We start from the raw sequence: 22,808 nt of genomic DNA on the forward strand, positions 1-22,808 counted from the left end.
ACTTGTGATATTGTCTAAAATGAATCTTCATCCATGGATTGTTAACTGCACTTCCCTTATGGTCAATGACTTAATTAAATCAGATACTGATGACCTTAAAACTAATTTAGCACTTTCATGCGTACTCTTTTCTGTTTGATTCATGTCAAATACAAAACCAATGGTGAAATCTTACTCCAGCATTAACAGTTGCAGCATCCTGAAATGAAGCACAGTAGCTTGGTTTGCACAATGAAAATTAAATAAAAGCAAGTTATTCTGGCACAAAATGTGCATTGCTGGTCAGTTAACTAGAGTAAAAAGAGCCATCATGTTGCATTATATTGCAGGTGAGATGTGTTCCACAAGCTGAACAACTGAAGTATATTAACAGTTGCTTGCCCACAGTCACTATTGGATATCTCCACACTGATTAGCAAGAATAATCTCATTGTATACTCATTAAAAGAAATTAATCAGTGGAAGACATCTCAACAAAGATGTCCCAAGTTTCTGCACCTTAGACTATAATGAGATTTGAGAGGCATATACAGAAAACAGAACCAGCTTTCTCTGGGCTTCTATCAATGTTTTAAAACCTTAGAGAAAAGCATCCATTACATCATTTACCAAGTGGCTGAATTTGTAAGATGTTAAAAAAAATGCTTTTCCACCTCTGCTTTTCTTCTGCTTGCCAAGCTGCCTTTCTGTGCCCCAGCCTGCTTTCTGTGCCTGTCTGTGCTGCCCAGTGCTGCTCACCTCAGCTCACTGCGCTGCTGTCGTCCCCAGGTACGACACCATCACCAACCAGTGGGAGACCATCGCCCCCCTGCCCAAGGCCGTGCACTCGGCCGCGGCCACCGTGTGTGGGGGCAAGATCTACGTCTTCGGAGGGGTGAACGAAGCCGGCCGAGCCGCGGGGGTCTTGCAGTCCTACATCCCTCAGACCAACTCGTGGAGTTTCATAGAGTCACCGATGATTGGTAAGCCTTGCGTGGTGTCAGAGCAAACCTCTGTGCTACAGGTATCTGAATGCCTTTGCAGAAAGCAAAGGAGTTGTGGGGTCGGGGGGATATCCCTATAACATATTGGCAGGAATGCATGGCTACTATACCAGAGAAGCAGTTGTCTGGATCTCCACTGAAGGTAATTGTCACTCATTAATACAGACTAGTTACCAGCTAGAAGTGAAGAGTTCAAAGCAGAGAAGAAAGGAAAGGTATGAACAATTAGACATTTTAGATTAAAACAATCTCCAAGTGCAGTGAAACTTCATGCTGGCATCATGTGTTGCTTCCGTGTGGGTTCACAGCACTGCTCAAGTAGTGGATCATCACTCATGAGTTTGTTAAAACTCACTCATGAGTTTGTTAAAATGTTCCCACTGTGGGAAGTGACAGGCATTCCGAACTGGGATTTATCAGTGGTGTCCACAGGCATATGTGCTTCGGAGGCTGACATCTTCAAGACGTAATTTATTAAAACTGTGGGTTTTAGTTTATCATGCCCTTGAGCTCACCAAACATAAAGAGCAAGATGAGAAACCAAATTTTCCAATGCACCAGCCAATGTCAGAGGTGATGACTTCCTTCCAAAATTAGAACAGTGCTCAGAAGTTTGCAACTTACTTGCTTTCTGTGGCAATTTGCACCCTGAGTGTTTAGGCTGCTTTTGGAAATGAGATTTAGTGTTCAGCTCAGAGAGGATGCTCCTGCAGGCAACAGCTGACCTGGGTCGTGTGCTCTGCACTGGGCTGTGCCAGCCTTCGGTCTGGCTGCACCCAAGTGGCCAAAAAAACAACTCACACACAATCATTGTAGAGAAGCTGCTTTTGGAGTGGTTTGCCTTCACATCTGAGTTCAGAGAGTCATACAGTGGTTTGGGACCCTTAGAGGTCACGTAACCCAAGCAATAAGCAGGGACGTCTTCCACTAATTCAGTTTGCTCAGAGCCCTGTCCAACTTGACCTTGAAGTTTCCAGGGATGGGGTGTCTACTGTCTGTCTGGGCAACCTGTTCCAGTGTTTCAGCATTCTGAACCTTTTAGTCGTGTTGACACTGTGACCTCATTTTTAAAAAATCATCTTCTTTTTACTGAACCTTAGAGCAATAGGAGTAGCAAGTAAGAAGTTATAGGACAGCTGTAAGGTATTCAGGTAAGGCCTAAGCATATTCAGAAACTTAGAATAAGCTGCTCTTTCTGTTGCAGCTTGTTACAATGATCCCGACCCTTTTGCTGGGGTTCCCTGGTAGATCAGGAGACGAGGAGCTGGCGCTCCGTGGCCGCAGCCTGCCCTGCTGAGGATGCCGGCTGCTCCCATGTGCTCTAACACGACGTGACACGCGCAGGATGCGCAGGAAGCGCCCAGCGGGAGGGCGCTAGCCGGCCAAAGGCGTGCTTATGTAAGACAGCAGCACGAACAACCCCACTGCCTGGCTTTTTCCATCACGTGGCTACAGCTATCACTGCTCCTTTAATCCACTGACTGACAGTATGAGGTTTTCCTGGACTCACAGCATACTGCAAAAACGAGTGCATTATGCAAAGTTGTATTCCTATTCCTTACCATAATAGTGCAAGTGCCACAGGAGCTAAGGAGTCTTCCCCTGGGCTCGTTAGGGTCTAGCAAGCATCAACATCATGTGTGTTTAAAAAAAAATCATCTTAACCATCCCAGAGCTGGGTTCTTCACCCATTGTTCTAATAGTTATTTCTTAATAGTACAAAAATACATGAAAGATACTTGTGAAATTAAAAGATGGTATTTATGGTTTTTTTCATTAGTTAAGCTAAAGGCATAAAATATATAATAAAACAATAAAATATATAATAAAACAAGGAGTTCTTTGTTGGGTAATGTATTATGTGAATTTACTTCAAAATAACTTAAAATAACACAGTCTGAAAAATGGCACCCCAGTGGAGAATGTCTGAGAACGTGAACTGATGTGATGCCTGATCTTCACTACAAGGCAGTGGGAATGTTGGAAATACATTTCAATATTTTCAGCTCTACAAAAACCATAGCATCTCCTGTATTTTTAAAGTATCCTCCCAAGAACTGGATGCAGTGCCAGGTACAGTACAGTCTAAAGGAAAGAGGAAGTAGAAGGAGCCTTTTGCAAAATGGAGCTGGGATCAATCCTGTCATGATCACTGCCAGGGTGCCTCTGACAGCCTCAGAGCCTTTTTGTGTTGATTTGTGAATTCCTAAGGTTTACCTCTGAGCTAAGGCAACTGAGATCTCTGATGGTGAGTTGTTACAAAGTCACCCTAGAGATCAGTGAAACCTGTTTGACCTCAAATAGGACAACAGTTTATTTAAAAATGCCTCCAGCATGCTCAGATTTGCAACAGTAGCTGCAGGTATTGAAAGCAGCCAAGGTCTGTGGAGATTTTTAGATGAGTAGCACCTGTCTCAGTTCACTGTGGTATTTTATGATAGTGAGTTGAATGCAGTGTGGCACACGTTTGAAGCCAGCAGATCCATCTCTTTCAAAGCATCACGTGCCAGCCTAACCCACGGCAACACTGGCATCAATCATGGCTCGTGTTTTGTCCAGTCTGTGAAGGTGAAGCAGGCTGGACACTGACATCCTGCCTGTGCACAGGAGATACAGACTGGGGACTGATAGCAAGTCCACACAGCTCAGCCTTTGCTCTCTTCTGCCTGGATTTCTTCTAGGAATATGCAGTGAATTCACTCCCAGTTCCCATTTATTCTTCATGCTCCAGCTGTCAGGAGGTGTTGGGATGTGGATGCCTGTGAGCAGTAGGTCCGACACCAGGCTCACTGACATGCTGCACATGGATGCTGTGGATGCCTTTGGGCAGGTGTTGGTCACACACATCCACATTTGGGGAGGAGAAGGCCTTTCTCAGTGCCCCATCCTTTGCCCTGTGTCAGTCCTTCCCACCTTGGATGGGGCAGATGTTCCTGCAGCAGTGCAGCCCACAGCTGGAAGTTACTGGGATAATGGAGCCTCACGGGGCTTTCACACTGCGTGTTTTTGGTAAACACCAAAACCTTGCACATCTCCTTCTCATGTTTTTAGATGTAAAAACAAAAGTCCTATATGAGTAAGTGAACCCGGGCTACATACTTGCAGCACCTGCCTTTCCATTTCTGGACAAGCTGTCCTATATGGCTGTGCTAAAAATGTATTCCATGCCCAGCTTCCTGAGCTTTGTCTTATTTAACAAGATGGCCAAAGACATGCTGAAGTCAGGGATTCTAAGTAAGCCTAATTACTTGGTCGCTGCCTTTCAGTTCACGTTGTGTCTTCATGACAGGGCACTAAAATATACCTTTTTTTGATGCTCTAAATAGTTAGTGTGGAATTACAAGGTTTTATTAATGTTTCTGGATTGTAAGAAAACCAGTAGTTAATTACCACCGCTATTAAATTTTAAAATCTGGTGAGAACTAGAGAACAGGGATCTAAGTCCTGTGAGTATTTCTGGTTTCTAGCCCAAGTATCTAGTTCCTCACCATACCATTTACTCCTGCAGTGATTTGTCTGACCAAAGTGAGACAATCACAGACCTAAGAATGCAAGACCTATCTAGAAAACAGCACTAGAAGCATCTGTGCATTTTTACTGCACTGTCCCATGGCTTATTTTGGTTAAAATGCATATTAAGAATTTATTTTTTGACTTTACAAGAAAAATCAGATATATGTCTTGGCCCTCTCCCAAGGCCAATAGTTCGGTATTTGTAGGGGAATATGGCTGGCTTTCACCTGAAAGTCCCAAAGCAATGATTGTTTCCTCTCATTCTTCAGTGTATTTTTCTTCCCATGGCCAGTTCTTAGTGTTTTTCACCCTACTAAGCTTGAATTTTTATCTCACCCTTTTCTCCTCTGTATATGCTATGTCCTTCCTGCAGAATGACTTTTTCCACTCCTCAGTGTGTTTCTCCATCTATTCTCTGCCCTCTGCCATGCAAAATCAGTATTTTTGTGTTGCTGTTTATCCAATGTCCTCCTTTTCACTCCTATCTCTCCTTCATCTCCATGGCTGTTCTTTTTCCAACACTCTTCAGTTCATCAACCTCACGCCCGTAAATTTGATGCTAAAGCTGCCCTGCAGTGGCAGGTGGAGACTCCTGCTTTGGCATGGGCCATGCCCCCCACACATACACAAAATGTGGTGTTTGCAAGTGAGGACACTCGACTTTGGGGTCTCCAAGGAGGGTTTGCTCAAGGGTCAGTGGGGAAGCCATAGGGCTGGGTGGCCAGTTGTGTATTTGGGAGAGATCAGCCTGCAGGAGAGTTCAAGCCTGCAGGGTGACATCCAAGCCCTCACTGTTCATGGCAGCAACTTCATCTGGGCCTCACAAGCTGTGTTAAGGATCAGATCACAGTCCCCTGGTTATCCTATACCGTGCCATTCTTGACACTTGTCTGCCGAGTGTTCAAGGAGAGGAAGAGGCACTTACTATTAAAAGCAGGCTTAGTTTGTATTAACCAGACTCCTTTCTCTAATCTGATCCATCAAGTGCATCAACCTCCCCACTGGGCAGCCACACCTGCCAGGAGACAATTTGGTTGGAGTTCTGCCTGGACTGGTGGCACTCCTGCATTTCTTTCTCCCAGTAAAAACGTTTAACTAACTTGGTTATAACAACCTCATTCCGTATGAAGTGCTGCTGCTGTTCATTGCAGTGGCCCTTCAGTCCCTGACCGAGTGCATTACCGAAGGCAGTGGAAGATCTTTGAGCAATCACAGAAGAGAAAGCAGGACTGTGCTGCTTGGCCATGTAATGTAGGGAGAGATGTGAGAGCCACGGACACATCCCAAGCGCAGTCTGACCTTCCTGAGGGGCACAGCAGCACGTTAAATCATCAACCCCACGTGAAGGACACCTCTGGCTCAAGCACTGTCATGGAGTGCACACTCCTTCCTCCAATGGCCTGTCACAGAATAGAACTACTGGCTTATTTTACTGTAGCAACAGAAAAGGAGAGTGATGTTACCACATTATCCACTTGCAGACATTACCTTTTACCTATTATTTCATTTACATTTATTCTGCCTTCTAATCTCAAGTGTGTTTGCTGACCTCGACAAATCCCATTTAAGATTTTCCAGCCTAAAATGGATTACTATATCCAACAGCCTCCACACTTGAACTTTGGAGAGGAAAGGAGGCTGCTTCTCTGTTTCCATGCTTCCTCTCCCCTCTCCTCCTTTTCTCCGGTATTTCTTTTGAAATACCCAGTGGCCCTGCTGTATCCCACTGAAGCCTCTGACATGTAGAAGCTCATGTTCACACCCAGTAGCATTGTCCACCTCCTCTCCATCCTGCTGCATGAAAAACCAGAAAATGCTTTTGCAAAATTAGGCTCCCCACCAGCTGCCTTGCACTGTGACCATGTTAAGGATTTCAAACAGTGACAGAAATTGGAGACTCCTGAGAGTTTGCATGAGAATACCAAGCCCTGAAAAAGACAACCCCACAGGAATCATGTGGGTTGCACCTGGGATGAAGTAAGGTTAAAGACTGAAGGTAGTCATCCACACCTAAGTATCAGGAATGATGACTTGATGTTCCCAAAATCCTGGTGTCTATGAACAGTTTCTGTCCCCATGGTAACAAAACAAAAATAAAATACACTGTTTCCTCTCTACCTCTCTACCCTCCTCTCTGGAAGGGTGTCCCTCATGTCTTTTTGCCATATCTTCATCAGGAACAAGAGACTTTTCTGTGAACTTCTCCCTTCCTGAAAGAAGCAGCGAATTTTTTTTCTGTTTCTCAGTCTCAGACTTACTTGATACCAATTTATGAAATTATAGCTAAAGACAAAAGCAGTAAAAAGACAACAGATAGGAGATGTATTGAAAAACTGATAAGAATCAAACACAATTACCTCTTAAAAAAGGAAGAAAAAGAATATCAGACTGTCTGCCTATTCAAAAAGGAAAAAAAATGTCACTATAAAAATACCCAAGGGGTTCCCTCTCGTTCTTTAACAAAAAGAAATGTTAAGTCAGTGATTCAGTCCCCTGAGAAGTCACTGTTTCTGCCGTGAGGGAGCCCCAAATAATTTCCCTGTGAGATTTGGGAGCTGAGGGGTTTTTTTGTGCAAGAGTTTCAATCTCTACAAAACTGTGCTAGTCGGAGAAAAAAACCCAAGAAGAAGTGATAATTAAGTATGGAAAATTTCTGATGAGTGTCTTAAGTGGAAAAAATGTCACATATGCAAGTCTGATTTGGAAAGGGATGCGAGCCGGGTTGTTAGGACAGATAAGCCTTTCTGATGAATTATAGTGGCTTAGTGGCACCGTGAAGAAACTGAATACTCCTTGTTCTATTTTCTGGATGAATTAGTTTCTTCCCATCTGTTCCCAAGGATCAGTGACATTTTCCTAATACAGCCGTGTTTTTTGACATATGCCTGTAGATACTCAGCATAGTAGGAACTCAACTTTAACCCATCACATGGGTTCTGTCTGTTTTCCTGCCGGGTGCTGCATCCCTGTAGGTCCCCCTAGGCACGTGCCAGCATGGAGTGGGATGAACTGAGCCAGACTACCCCATGACCATGCTGGGACAGAAGCAGACAGCACAAAACCATTCCTTTCATTCTAGTTTTACCAGTTCAAATGTCAATTAAGGAGATTATCTCTCTTCTGGAGATGTTCATCAGCTTTTGCTTTACTCCTGTCAAATTCAGTCTCTGTTAAATATTTAATGGAATAAGGTAGTTTTACAAGAACCTCAGCGTTACAATGCATCATGCAAGAGGTAAGCAAATCCCAAAATAAAGCTGCCGCATCTGGTTTAAGCCCATCCTTTTCTGTGTTCCTAAAAGGACACAGTCATAATGCTGTAGATGTGGAAGGAACATACTAACCCCTTCAGTGTTATGCACCGGCTGTTATCAGAGATGTAAGAGCACAGTGAAGATGGTATCGCACCTCCTCTCCAGCTTCTGCCCCTGGGTCCGCTTTGGAGGAGGTTGCAGGGGCTTGAAACCAGCAGGACTGTGTCCAGTCTGATTCCCTGTTGGAGGTGCAGGGGGATCAACCTTTCCTGAGCATATGAAAATGCAGATTTTGGAAAGGCTTTAACTTACAGCTGTGAGTAGAGAATTTTTATGTGTCTCCTGACCCCAGGATGGCCTCCCAGGAAACATCACACCCCAAAGGGCTGAGGCTCGTGCTTCTTAGAGAACTGCTTGTGAGGCTTATTTTAACTCAAAGCAATGCATTTTCCCATCTTTTGTTCCTAGACACTGCTGATTGGTTTTGCAGAAATGTTGATTAAAAAAAACTGTATCTCATCAAGACAGACATCATCATGAGAAATTTCAGCCCAACTGGCTCATATTTAATAATGTGCATATGGCATGCTAGCAGCATAAGGGACAAGCCAACTAATTAGATTAGAATTATTTTATTCAATAATTTATGATTAGTTTTACTAATATTTCTAATAATGCCGCAGCTAACAAGAATTTTAAGGCGTCCTCAGAAAATCTGATTGAACTTGACTCAGGATGAGAGAGTTGCTTAATTTCAAACTCCCAACCTCACACAGTTTGTTGCTAAATTACAGGACTGCTTGGAGATACACACACATCTGAAAATAAAAATGCAAGTGAATTTATGAGACAGATAAAGGTGAAAAAGAAATCAGGTCTCACAAGATCTTTTGGAAGTGTGGGTGACCTTCGCACAAGCAAAAGCACAATATAAAAGAGTATCAATTACTGGATATTATTTGGGGGTGTCTCTGTGCTGTGGGTTTCTGCTGTATTTAGCTGCTGCACAGACATGGGAAGCATCTGAGCTAAAACTTGCAGCAATTCAAAATTCTGAACCAATTTGACATCTTAACTTCATATGTAACTGTGGAACTTTCATGGTGACTCCATCCCATTGGGGGATGAAGAAGTGATGAACTTTAGAAGTGCCTTTGAGAACTTTGAGAGAGGAGAACAAAACCAGGAAAGGTTTCCTCATTTTTCTTCCCTAGCCTTGGAGGTTTAGAGAAACGTGACTTATCTATAAATAAGGGGAATGTATAAATAAAAAAACAGTCTCCAAACCTGAGCCTAAAACTGATCTCAGTGTTGCTTTCCATTGACAGATAACAAATATGCTCCTGCAGTCACTCTCAATGGGTTCATCTTTATTCTTGGAGGAGCTTATGCACGAGCAACCACCATCTATGACCCAGAGAAAGGCAATATTAAAGCAGGTCCCAACATGAACCACTCCAGGCAGTTCTGCAGGTGAGAAAAACCATTAAAATGGAATTACCGGTGCCTTAACATTTTCTGTTGATAAATAAGCTACTACAAATGAAGGGGAGAGGGGAAGGGAGGTGTGAACCACTTGGGGGTTTTCCTCATCTCTTTTCTGTACGTGTTCAGGCACACAGCATTTCCCAAAGTGTACATTCAGCAGTCTGTTGTGGTTCACGTCTCCTCACGTTCAGGCACGATGGATCACGGGGAGGGATGTGTGTTGGGCTCCTCCAGTGATTACAGGAATGCTGTTCTCCTCAGTTTGCCATGTGCAACTACAGGATGATAAATACCCTCTGTAGGAGAGACCACCATAATGTGGAACATGTTTTTGCTAACCAGCTAAAAGATCCCTGAATGAAAAAGAATACTGAGTAAGCACCACACACCGATATTAATTACTATTATTTATTAGGTGCTTTTGATTGCTTTTCGGGCTCGCTTCCCTGATCGTGGTCACAAGCTGAACAAATTTCACAAATTGTCTGACAAAAATAAAACTTGGCAGCCATTGCAGGTACTGGCAGCACTTAAAGTCCTTTTAAATAGTTTTACATGGCTGCTACTGAAAGACGGGCTTGTTTTGGGCTGTGCACAGCCAGCCCTTCACAGAGCAGATTTCCATGCTGGGGAAGAGCTGAGCTGTTGATTTCCCTGGAAAAGCCACTGCTGGTCTCCAGACACTGCCACAGGCACCAGGTGAGGGTTTGTTATCCATGTTTGACGCAGCAGCATTCTGAGGCACTGAGCCAAGCCAGGGCAGAGGCGATATGCCAGACAACGTCCTGACAAAACCCTGGCTGGGGAGGGAGGAAGAGCAGCAATGGGGCAGCAGCAGGGCCCACAGCAGACGCACATCTTGCAAATATTCAGCCAACTGCACCTTGCTCCAGGGGTGTCCCTGGCCCCCATGCTACAGTTGGAAAACACCTCCATGTTTTAACTTGGATTTAGCCTTTCACTTCGATGCAGATGAGAAAATGCCTTTTAAGAAATCATGCTCGGTTTTTCTCTTTTTGCTGGTTTTTTTCTCATTTCCACCTTTTTTCCCTTCCTTTTATTAATTTAAGGGGCGCCCTCTCTTGGCTGCTGGAGCTGATACTGCTGTAAGCAAAGGGGTCAGAGCATCAGCTCCAGCCCAGTGGCTGCTGCCCTGTTCCCCTGCTCTAAGGACACATCCTCCCAGTCCCTCCACTCTAGCAGGAGGCGAAGCAGGATGAGGAGTGCCATGGTCAGGCAGCATATAATGATATTTTTCTCCTGAAAACCAGAAATAACAGGTACAATACCGCTCAGGATCAGAGCCCTAAGAAGTAAAATGAAACATCAGGAACTTGGACATTTGATACATTCCTGCATCTTCCCATCCATCATAGAGAGGGATGAGGTGCTCTTTGAACATCTTGGGTTTGTAAAAAGTAACAAACATCTGGTAAATATACAAGAGAAATTGCATGGCTGATTCCAGCTGCTGGCTGAGCACCTCACCTGAAAACTTCCCAGGGTTTCTAACATGAAGGGATGCTTTGCTCTGCACCCTGCAGAACAGAAGGACCAAGGAAAGTGAACTGGTGACCTAAATATTCTCTAGTGCTTAGGCGCCATAATATACTGGCTTTGTTTAAGTAGAATTTGCCATCTGTCTGTAAAAAGTAAATTCAAGCTTTTAGATTGTTTTCTAATGCCTAAAGCAACAGTGGACAGGAAACCTACATTTATATATGGTCACCAAAAAAAAGTAGATATAATTGGAAGCAAAAAAGGCACCATTTCAAAGATTTTGAATGTCCTGGGAAACAGTCAAGGAAAAATATTTCAGCCTAAAGGACTTGTAAAGCCTGTGACAAAACCTAAATAAAGCAGAATGTATGGAAATAGGAAAGATGGGGGCTCAGCAGTTACAAATAGGTTAAAAAACCTGCTGCTGCTACAAGGAGGCTGAGGGAACCAGTGCTGAGGGCTAATAGGGGTAAAAAGAAAGGCACTTTAAATCTTTGGGGATCAGATTTGTAATTTTAATCAGTTATAAAACCACTGCTGATGAGACTGATGAGGTAGCAAAGTAAAATACAGACTGATTGGGTGGGTGTTTCTCATCTGTATTTGGAGGGGAACAAGGAGGTTCAGTTCCATGTTCGGCTGTAAGGGACCGAAAACAGTCACTGTTGGCAGCAAGGAAAGATGGGAACCCTGAAATTATATTCTCAGATCCAGCAACCCAGCTGTCTTAGACACAGGTGTCTTTAGAGATTTCATTGAGAAGCTGATTGAACCACTAATGTTGATTTTTAATAACTTTTCAAGTTGAGGATGGATCAGGGCACTGGCAAAGTATTTCCATATTTTGAAAAGGTGAAAAGGAGAATTTCAGTGCAGCAATTAATTTTGCAAAGTACCAGCATCAAGCTAAGTGGTCTCACTTAGCCTCATGTTGGTCCTCTGCAAAATACCAGAGTGGTTAATTTGGGATTTCATCAACAAATAACTAGATGCTAATAAAATAATGAGCATCAATCAATGCACTTTTCTGGAAAATGAGGCTTGTTAAACCAGCCTGTTGTCATAGAATCATTTAGGTTTGAAAAGACCTTTGGGGTCCTCGAATCCAACCATAAACCTGACACTGCTAAGTTCACCAAAGGTGTTGGGAAGCCTGGTTCTTTGTTTTGGTTTGTAATACAACACGCCTGGCTGCTAAAGACAACTGTGACGCTGTAATATACTGCAATTTCTCCAAGGTATTTGGCTGGCATTATATGGAATTAACAAGGCGCACAGCACAGAGATTGAATCTGCTTCAATGACAGATCTCAAAATGTAGTTGTTAATGAGAAGATATCATTGAGCAAGGCCACTGGTAGCAAGCATTTCTTCTTCTTCAATGCTATTTAATACATCTACCAATAATCCAGGTAATAGAAAATCTCTCCTGATAAAGGCTGCAGGTGGCATAACACTTTCTGGGTACAAAATATTACAGAAGGAGCTATTTTAGCAGTTACCTGAGTATCTGAGTTGTACTGTCTCAAGCTAGCAGTGGTATTTTAAATACAAAGTAAGACATGGAGGAAGCACACTCTTAGCAGCCCAGCTCCCTTGGAAAGCCAGGCTCTCAAAGGAGGACATAAAGGAGATCACTCAGAGCAGCACAACATGAGCTCGCATCACAGTGCTCTGGATAAAAGGTCAGTGCAATATTGGAGATATAAAATGAGCCCTAACACCAAAATGAAAACAAGCTGAAGCTGGGGAGAGTGAGTGCTGCTACATACAGTGCTGGAGAGACGAGTGCAGGTCCTGGGTCCTGCATCAACATGTGGAAATAGCAGCAGAAGTTCAAAGGGAAGCTGCCAAAATGACCCCAGATTGCAAATCAAACCTTTGACATGAAACTCAAGGAGCTTATCAAAAAAAGGCTGAGAGGTGACTTGATCACTGGGAGCAAATGGAGAAGCTTTCAGTCTTGCAGACAAAGGCATAGCAGGTTACAAGGGCTGGAAAGTCAAGTTACACATCTTGGCCTCAAAGTGAAGCACTTTCCCAACAGCAAGGATAATTAAACAGAGAAGCAGCAAGGGAGGGGGTGAACTCACCAACACTCGCTGTTTTTAAGAGGAGATTAGATACGTTTCCAGGAGAGATGCTGCCTGGGGAAATGTCCGTGGCCTGTGTATACACAAGCTCAGATTAACTAAGCACAGAGGTCCCTTCTGACCTTAGCCTGTGAATCTATAAATTCCTCATTCTACTCATTAGCATGGATCACAAAAAAACATGGTTTAAAAGCAGCAACATAAACAACTTAAAAATTAACTGCATGCTATTGATCTCCTCTCACCAGGAATCACTCGATACTGTATTTGCTGGGAAAAATCTTGACCGCATCACTTTTATTTTTATCTGCTTTGTTTCTACATGTTAGTGATGAGGGAGCATGATAGCCTCGAGCAGAGGGAAAAGAAATGTGTGTGACATTCCCTGCCTGTGAAAAATTAAAGGTCCGTTCAAATGGTTTCAATATCAAGTTAAATTACTTTTAATGAAAAATGAAAAATAAATGGTTTGGGTCTCCAACTCACAATCAACAGAAGAGCAAATTGAGGATCATTTTCAGATAAGCCCAGCCTGATGGAAGTCAATAAGAAATTCATGCTCATGTAGAATTAACCCTCTGAAAGATGGTGCTAAATGAAAAAAGAGCTATAATAGGCCTGAAGTGTTTTAAAATTCACTGAGAGGTTAAACACCTTCCACACAACAGGTGAGGGACATACTTGACATTTCCAAAACATCAGGCAAGTGTGAGCTTTTTGCCACACAAACCCCATCTCAGTTTGGCAGCCCCTATTCATTTGCAGGATCTTGAGATGGTGAACAGCAGCCAACAGGAAGGAAAAGCCAGGATGAGATGATCCCACCTCGCTCTGCCAGACACCTCCCTCCAAAAAGACTTGCAGATATCCCTCCCTTTCAGTGTGGCAAGGCCTCCCTTTGCAGGCGGGAGTTCTCCCTTCCTGCAGTGCCCTTCAAGCGTTTATTTTTCCACAAGTGAAAAGAATACCAAATACATTCCTGTGCATGATTAAAAATTCCATATTCTGCTTGCTTAGGATGCAGGCAGCGTGCAAACAGGCTTGTGCTGCAGAGAGCCTCCACGGGGCAACAGCGGCAGCATGGTGGTGCCAGCAATAATTCCAGAGAAGCTAATTTAGTACCAGCAATTCCCAACAGACACCAGAAAAGCATTTTCTTCCTCCTCCCATGACTGCTAACCAGTAAGATTTATTAGATGGTTCTGCTGAATGGAAATCTTTAATAAAACTTTGACTCAGGCTGAACAGCACAAAACCAGGGTCAGTTTGGGGATTATTTTATCCCCCCCTTCCCCCCCACCTCCCCCTGCCTCTTCTTTTCAAGTTAGGCCTTGTTCTTGAACAGCAAAGCATGGTGTCTCCTGTGCTGACCTGCCGGGCGTTGCTGACCTACAACACCAGCTACCGCCTCCCCAGGCTGGCTCATTTCATCCTTGCAAAGTTCATGACAACTCCAGGCACTGAAAGGGGTTGGCCATGTGCTTCCCAAGCCTACAGACAGGAAGGCTGGTGTGTTCAGCCAGCAGCATTTGCAGCTGGAGGTGTTTGTAGTCCAGAAGGTAAAACAAAATCTTCCAGCATATCTGGAAGGAGACATAGGTGTGGGGCCATCCTCCACAGATAGCAGTGAGAACTGCTGCACCAGACTACTGGCAACAACTTCTGTAGGAGCTGATGACATGAAGGATTGTGGTGGGCATTAAAGCATAACAATATAGACAGAGCACTCAGGCCATTACTGATGTGCTGTGGACTTCGGAGTAAAATACTGCTGGTTTTCAGCAAAAGTAACGATGCCACATGATGGTTTTGGATCATTAGCAAGGGAAAGTGCTCGCAGAGCAGGGGAGAATATAACTGGAGCTTGGCCAAAATACCCACACTAATAATCCTGCTCCAAGAAGGGGCATGATATCCTCCTAATTGACCATGACTAATCTGGACCCTCATTTATCCATCTCATTGTAAAGATGACACTTCTGGCAGCATGACACGGCCACCCGAGCTCGAGCCTTCTCTGACATAACCTGGCTGCCAGTGCGGCCGCTCTCGGCGCCGGGGGCTGTCAGCACTGCCACCAAACAGGGGACAGAGCCTTGGCTCCTTGACTGCCACCACCCATGGACACAGTGCCAGCAATGCCTTTTTCTCCAGCACCACAAACTACCATGCAAGTGTCTCAGAAAGGTCCCTGGTTTAAAAGAAAGCTTAAGGGGCACTTGCAGCTCTGCCTGGCACTGCCCAGAGCTACAGCCCGCAGGGGCTGGGACCCTGGAGACTTCCCTGGTCCTAAAGCCAACTCCATCCAGTCAATGAGCATCCTGGAATCACACAATGTCCTGAGCTGGAAGGGATGCACAAGGATCATCAAGTCCAACTCCTGTCCCTGCACAGGACAACCCCAAGAATCCCACTAGCGTAATTCAGTTCCACCTCCAGTAAAGCCCTCCTGAAATCTTAGGGCAGGAAGGAAATTCATCCACTAATAAATGCAGGGATATTTTTTTCTTCTTTTAAGCAGATCCTGTGTCAACCTAACTGATAATACTCAATAATGTTTGTGGAACTGCTCCAAATAAATGAGTGTGTGCTTGTGCATGCGTAGCCAAGAGTGAGCAGAGAGAAGAGCATTGTTTGAGGCCTCAGAAGACACTAAGTTTCAGTCAGTCAAAACAATACACTAATTCAGCTGTTTCAAATCTTTTGCAACCCTGAGAGTTACAAGACAGAATTTTTTAAAATTATTTTTTAACGTTTCCTGATGAGGCTGATGTGATCCTTAGGACTGAGCAATAATAAACAAAACTAACATTCCTTGTAGTCCCGTTGCTTGATGGTATGTCCAGCATATCACTGGAAGAGGGAAGTGCTGGAGCAAGAGCACCCAGGCATTCACCTCTCAAACATACAGAAAAAAAACCAGTGAAATCCTCCACTTCCAAAGCTTACTGCCCATCAGGAGACTTTCATCTTCCCACTCTACTCAGCTCTTGCCAGGCAGCACTTCTGGTTCCCACAGTTCAAAAAAGACAGACAGACTGGAGGGGGTCCAGAGGAAGGTCGTGAAGATGATCAAAGGGCTAGAGGTTTTCAAGGTGTGATTGGACAGGATGCAAGATAATATCATCTAGTGTCCCTTTCCCACAAAAGGTTGGACCACATAGATGATCTTCCAAGGTTCCCTCCTGCCTGGGCTGTTCCATCATTTTTTTGGTTCAGTGATTCAGTTTGTCCATCAAGTCTTTTAACAGGCAGCTGTCAGAGAGGGACCTTCTCTGCCATTTGCTCAGACTGGGCAAGGAGTGAGAGGTGGATAGGCAGGGAAGAGAGGCAAAGGGTGTTTAGATTACACAAGCACACCAGTCATGGACAGCCAGGTCCCCACCAGCCCTTGGCACACCTCAGCCTTATTGGGATTTTCCTGGGAGCGTGATCCAGAGCTTCGTGGACGCCAGCAGATGGATCAGATGACCTGTGGCAGTGTCAGGGGACAGTCACAGCATGACCTTTTGACACTGAGCATTCGGGAAATGAAGGATGCCCAGGCACCTCAGGAGAATCAGTCACAGGACAGGAGAAGCCTCTCTAGTGAGCAGCAGTAATTACCTGCAGAGTAGAAAGCTGGGTCATTCGTTAGTCTGCACAGTGATAATTCGCTGAAACTAAGGTTTTTGGAAGGAGTGGCTGAAGTGATCTGGGTTTGGATACCCATAACCTTCACCCTGGGCATTCTGCTGGAGAGGTGGAGGTCTGGCTGCTCCACAGCCAAGGAAGTCACTGCCCCAAAGCCACCAGAGGATTTGTGTCCCTGCAGCAAGGCTCTGTGCCACAGAGCTTCCTTCCTTCCTTCCCAGGCTCTGACAGCCTGTAATCATTTTATCTCTCAGGATTAATGGCACCAAGCAATAAACTCGTATCCTAATTATTGTAATTCTTTCTTTGTATGTCAGCCTTGGTAACGATGTTTTTACAGCTGATGGGATGGAAGGGAGGGGAGAAACGAAATATTGTCACAGTAATGAAGAAAGAGCAATGAGCATACGCCTTTCCACTCACTTTTCTGAAGGTTTTAGAACCCACTTGAGTTTTCTATTCCCTAAGGTCCCAGAAATTAGTGATGATTGTCCTAATACTGCAAAGTAGCAGCAATCTAGGATTAAATTCCTAATTATCTTAAGCACCTACCTGCCACTTTAGCCCCAGAGATGCCTGAATGTCTCCAAAGTCCCCTGCACATTTAAGTACCCACTGTGTGCTCAGAACTGCCTACTTCTTCATGGCAGGAGCAGCTCACTGCTTTGCTTAACCTCAGGCATGACTCACAAGCTAAGCATTATGCCAGCCTTATCTACGGGAATTGCATACGGAGGGAGCAGAAGCTGCTCTAATCACCATTTAAAATTCATAGTCTTCCAGAGGGTGGAATTCAGCATCCATTTCTTCCCCACTGTATTAGCACCATGATGGGAAGGTACAGGATTGAGCTGCTTGTCCCAGGTGCTGGGCAGGAATTCTTTCCAGGGCTGTAGCCCAGGTTCCAGGGAATAAGGGCAGCACTTGCCCACTCACTGTAACCCCAAATCCAGAGCATGGGCTGGGGAGGAGCCCAGACCCAGATCATTTTGGGAAAGTTTCCTTGGCTGCTCAGCTGCTCTGTGGTGGCAGCAGCTCTGGCTCAGAGTAGTTCCTACTAAACATGCCACAGAGAAGATTTCACTAGAAGGAATGTGGGTGGCTAAGATGTGACACAAGAATTTGTGAAGTACCCACGTCCCTGTTTAGAGACCTAACGTGAGATGCCCGAGGGGATACCGGCACTTAAGGCCAGGTTTCAGCTGTGCAGCAGAGCCAGCAAGGAAGGGCTGGTGGCTGCTTGGCTCCTGTTCCCATGGTCACCTGTAGAGTCTTCCCTCTGGTCATTCCATTCTTCCCATCCAGATCAAAAGCTCCATACCGAGGAATTTCATTGGTTAATGAGCAGTGAGTGGTAGACCAGCTCCATATGTCGGTGGTGACTGAGGACTGGGACCCTCTCTGTGTTGGTGTGAGGTGCTGCTATCTACACCAGCATGTCCACACCAGTAGATTAAAACTAAGGCCATTCATGGGCAGCAGACCTTGATCATCAGCACTGATGGAACCAGCCCCAGACTCTGTGCTCCATACTAATATTTGTTTCAATTGCCCATTATTGATAGTTCTGAAGACAGATCTTTCTTGGGGATCTTTTGGAGTTTGTTTCATTTTTCCCACTTAACCCAAAAAAATTGATAAATTAACCCATTTAATTTTTATTTCTTTTTTGCATGAAGCATTGTTTAGGAGGGCTGTTTTAATTAGTAATCAGCATTTCATTAGAGAACCAAGGTAGCAGAGCTGCTTTGTACCACAGTCCATTTCTGACACTGGACCCTCTTCCACATCCCAAACCATATCCCAAACAAAGAAGCTTCCATCTTCTTCAACTTCACAATCCAGGGGAAAAAAAAAAAAAAGTGAAACAAAACCAGCGACCACTGCCCCAGGGCCTCATCTCTCAACTGCTCATTTCAGCAGCCCCTCCACCACATCAGGAGCCTGGGGTAGGACAATCCTTCCCCCTCCCCTCCTCAGGCCAGATTTTGCAAGCTGTAATTCCCAGCCTGCCTAAATAGTAACTTGTTCCTGTCCAGAAATGGACCTCCCACCCCTCAGCAAATATCCTGAGTCTGAAACTGTGGTTTAATTTGCACATTTGTCTGATTTACTGGGTTGGCCGGTCCTGCCACCTCTGCCTTCTCCTGGCATAGGGACTGAGCCTTGGCAGGAGTTCCTGCCAGGCAGTGCCTCTCTGCCACCAGCTCTGGCTCCTTTGGAGGTGGGCTCCTTCTCTTTCAAAGCCATCTTTCAGGATGACATTTGCTTTACTCAAGTCCTTCCCCATTTCTCCCTGACGTTTGAAAAATAATTACCCGTGGTTCAGTAAGTTCATTAGCAAACTCCCTCAGGACCCTGGGCTATGCATCATCCAACCCTGCTGATTTGTGGATAGGCTCTAATCAAGTGTTTCAAGTCTCTCTCTCTCCTTCCTCCTCCCTTCAGATTAACAGTTATTTTGACAAGATTCTCATTATTTCCTATTTCCTGGCAGTACCCAGGGACTAGGCTTATTTGAGTCCTCACTGTTGTCATTGTGAGTTTATTTTTAACCTCAGGCTCTGCTTCTCCACAAGGACATCAGAGCCTTGTGTTCTTCAGAAGCACGTGGCTTTGTTGGTGCCATTTTAGTCTCAGTTCATCCTGTGTCTTCCAGCGCTCTCTGGCTTTTGCCTTTATCATTTTTTATCTTTCCTCTTCCCCCTACTTCAAAATTAGCCATATGAAATTACTTTGCTTTTACCAAGCCTAGAGGAGCACTACACTTCACCTTCTAGGCCACCTTCTTGGTTGCAATTAATTTCTCATCTTCCCCTCCCTCCTTTTCTCCCTGCTATCCTTTGGCAGGTACATACTCTCCAAGTCTCCATTTTCCTTCCCAACACAATTATTCACCAGCTGCTCTCAGAACACACCTGGCCACCAGAAAAGCCACAGCCAACCCCATCCATCTTAAGAACATCTTTTAAATCAACTTGGAAGGCAAATTTGGGCTTCCTGGCAGATGGAAAACAGAGACACCCCCAGTTTTGGGTTCCCCATCACGCAGTGGGAAGGCAGCATGGGGCACATGGCAGCCTTCTTTTGCTTTTCCCACCCAGATGCCTCTGCCATGCTCTGCCATTTCCAAATGCACATGTGGGAGCCCAGCCCCATCTTCATCAGCCCAAAGCAGTGTCCTGCCCTGTGCACGACTGCTGGAGAGGCCAAGGTGTAAAGTGGAAGGAAGAGGAAGAGATGAGGCTGAGGGGCAATTTCTCTTTCAAATACCTTCCTTACCTCTGCAACTTCCCTCTTACAGGAGCCTATGGACCATGGGATTAGCCCAGCCCCATTATTCTTGATTTACAAGAGATACCTGAAGTCAAACACTTTCACTTTAAGGAAGCAGTAAGGTCTCTTGTCTGCAGCCATTCCCTCAGCTGCACAGCCCCAACTCTCAGATCTGTGTGCCCCAGATCCACTTTCCCATGGACAACTCTGGGAACATGGACAACAAAGTCAGCAGGACCTCCAGGCCCCCATGCCAAGGCATGACTACAGAAAGGGCTGAAGCAACAGAACATATTTTGAAGGTTTTTACCCCGCACCATTTTGCAGCATCCACTGACAATTAAAGGAGTAACTTGAAGCAAGAGCTTATTCCAGCTGAGGTGGTGGGAACCCCAAATTGCTTGGATTGGTTTTGCATGTGCAAAGTATTACAGGGACACACCACCCTGCTGGTTTTGCTGCAGATCCCTTGTGTGGGTTGGAGAAACATCTTACTTGGACTTTCATCTGTTGTTTACATTAGAGACAACAGTTACCTACCTGGTAGGAACACAAAAAGGATTAATTTGGGGGAGAGAAAGGGAGAGGGAAGAGAAGGGCCCACACAGCTTTATACAGATAGGAACAAAAGGTGTATTCATTGTTTACCTCTTGTTACAAAAGATTAGGTTTGTTTTAAGCCTAAAAAGAAAATTGTTCAGTAAGACAACTAACTGAAACTAACTTTTTTTTGAAAAACACAGTGCTGTGGTTCTGGATGGAAAAATCTATGCCACTGGTGGGATCGTCAGCAGCGAAGGACCTGCCCTGGGAAACATGGAAGCCTATGACCCTAAAACAAATACGTGGACACTTCTACCAAATATGCCCTGCCCTGTTTTCCGACACGGCTGCGTAGCAATCAAGAAGTACATTCAGAGCGGCTGATGTTCCCCAGGAGTTGGATGGAGACCTGTTTGTACCTGTTGAAAGCAGGCAAGAGGAATACAATTATTAAAGGAACAAAAGCAGCAAAGCCAGCCAGTGAACATATTGCTCTAAAGTCTTGAATAGTGTCTACATTGAATGTAGAAAAATCATCCTCACCTTTTGGTGAACAAGGAGCAGAGAGCTCCGTGCTATGTAAGATATTGTAACTTAATAATGCAAGGGTGTCACTAGATGTTATAGTGGCACTTGTTCTGGACATCGGCTTTTGGTCAACCCAGGTGCAATAGAATTTCTCATATTTTTTAAGCTGGGGAGGAGAGGAAAAAAATAATCTGCATTTTACTTTAGAGCTCAAGCTTGATTCTTAAAATAACCATGCAGATTAGTTTTACTATTACACTTTAGGCATCAATCTATTTGAAAGGTCAAAGTGTCCTTACCACTTTGATTCCTACATTTGTTTTTAATACATGCTTTTCAATACCAATGACTGGGAGAAATCTTGTGTGACAGATGGCTTACGTTGATGTCAGTCTTCCATCAGATCAAACAAAACTTTCAGTTCTCTAGAGAAGAGCCCAAAAGCAGGGTGAGGTGGGGACTGGGGAGAAGAACAACAGCCATTGGTAATAAATTCCATGTAAAATGATGAAAAAAAAAGGTCTGTTGGGCTGGATGAGTTTCTGCTCCTGGTGATTCTCATGTGGACACGTGTGGCTGTGCCCACAGTGGGGGTGGGGGGCTTCTAAACCTTTTCCTCTGGGTTTCTGCTGATGCACTTGGCAGTGCTCGATTCCCACAGTGCAAAACGGAAACAGTTTGGATTCCAGAGGCGTTCTCCTGATAAACCCACTCTTCACTCCTGGCTGGAATCACAGTAAAACGCACAGCATAGTGTGGGTTTGCCACATGTTTATCCAACACAGAAGATGCTTCCTGGGGCTGCGCACTCATTTTTGGCTCTCAACCAAAATTCCTTACGTTGGGATACACGCCACTATCTTTTATGTAAAGTCTGAGAAGTTTTTTATTTTACTTTATTTTTCAAGTTCCTTCCCTAGGTGTGGAAGCCTTATACTTCTTATTTACAGATTTTAAACACAAATTTAAAGCCCATGGTAGAAAAATGCATAGACTTAAGCCCAGTGTAAGAGACTTCAAATTATTGCTATGTAGAGTTGTAAGTATATGCACAGCACAGGGGTTATATTTTTATATATATTAAAATATTGTCTATCCAGAGAGCATTGTGATGTGGAAATTCTTTATAAATTTATACATAAAAGGAACAAATGGGAGATGGACCGGGTAACATAGAGGGGGCAGGGGAAAGAATCTTAAAATTCACCAGTAGGAAGTAACCCCAAGCTAAGGATTGTCTGATTTCCCTCCAAGTAGAGGAAAAAAAGTTGCCATACTTGCCTTTGCAGACTCAAATCCCAAATGCCATAGCTGTAATTCAAGAAGGAGGGTCCTGTACAGGGTGTGGGTAAGATCTTGCATTCAATATCTAGTTGAATTTCATACCAAATACAGTAGCCTTTTTATACGGAGGGAGGTCTGCCTACAGCTTTGGGGAAATCAATACAGATGGTTAGCTAATCATCTTATTTTATTAATAATCATTTATAAAATAAAATAAAAAGAAATTTGTATCTTGCAGTATTAAAAGAAAATGTGCTCGAGTCAGCTGAGTCAAGCTATAGGGTGACTCAAGCCTCTCATTTTGACAGTGAGGTTCCAGCCTTTGTTATGCAGTTGTTTTATTTATTCTTTAAAGAAAAGAAAAATAATAAGCACAACAAAATTATATACTAGTATGTCATTTAAAGTATTTATGTCAAACAGGGTGCAAGTGTGAACCTAAAGATTGGAGCACAAGTTTCTAACTGCCTGAGGCAGGACTAATTTTAGTGTTGGTGTGTGTCTACCTCCAAAGGAGGTGCTACCTGTCAACAAGACTGAAACACATTCGACATTTCCAATTTAGCTTATTTCTTCATTTCTCACACTGGAACAAAACTGGCTATTTCTGTGAATAATATTAAAAACAGGGTTATCTGTAATGGTATTGTATATAGTTTATGTTTACTGTTAAGTTCTTGTTATATTATAATAAATATATTTATAGATCTAGA

At 44.1% G+C, this 22,808-nt stretch overlaps 1 protein-coding gene across 2 annotated transcripts in view; it reads left to right on the plus strand.

The window, feature by feature from the left end:
* Positions 1-22,808, plus strand: part of LOC103622804 (kelch-like protein 29) — a 71,313-nt gene extending 48,505 nt beyond the window's left edge. Inside the window, exons 7-9 of one of the 2 annotated variants that reach the window (XM_008641808.2) lie at positions 769-962; positions 9,079-9,223; positions 20,484-22,808. In XM_008641808.2, the coding sequence (XP_008640030.1) occupies positions 769-962; positions 9,079-9,223; positions 20,484-20,667 (523 nt within the window). In that variant the 3' untranslated portion in view covers positions 20,668-22,808. The remainder of the gene's footprint in view (positions 1-768; positions 963-9,078; positions 9,224-20,483) is intronic. The other variant, XM_017745037.1, reaches the window with a different exon arrangement.

Source organism: Corvus brachyrhynchos, unplaced genomic scaffold (genome assembly GCF_000691975.1).
Source record: "Corvus brachyrhynchos isolate BGI_N302 unplaced genomic scaffold, ASM69197v1 scaffold116, whole genome shotgun sequence".
NCBI classification, from domain to species: domain Eukaryota; kingdom Metazoa; phylum Chordata; class Aves; order Passeriformes; family Corvidae; genus Corvus; species Corvus brachyrhynchos.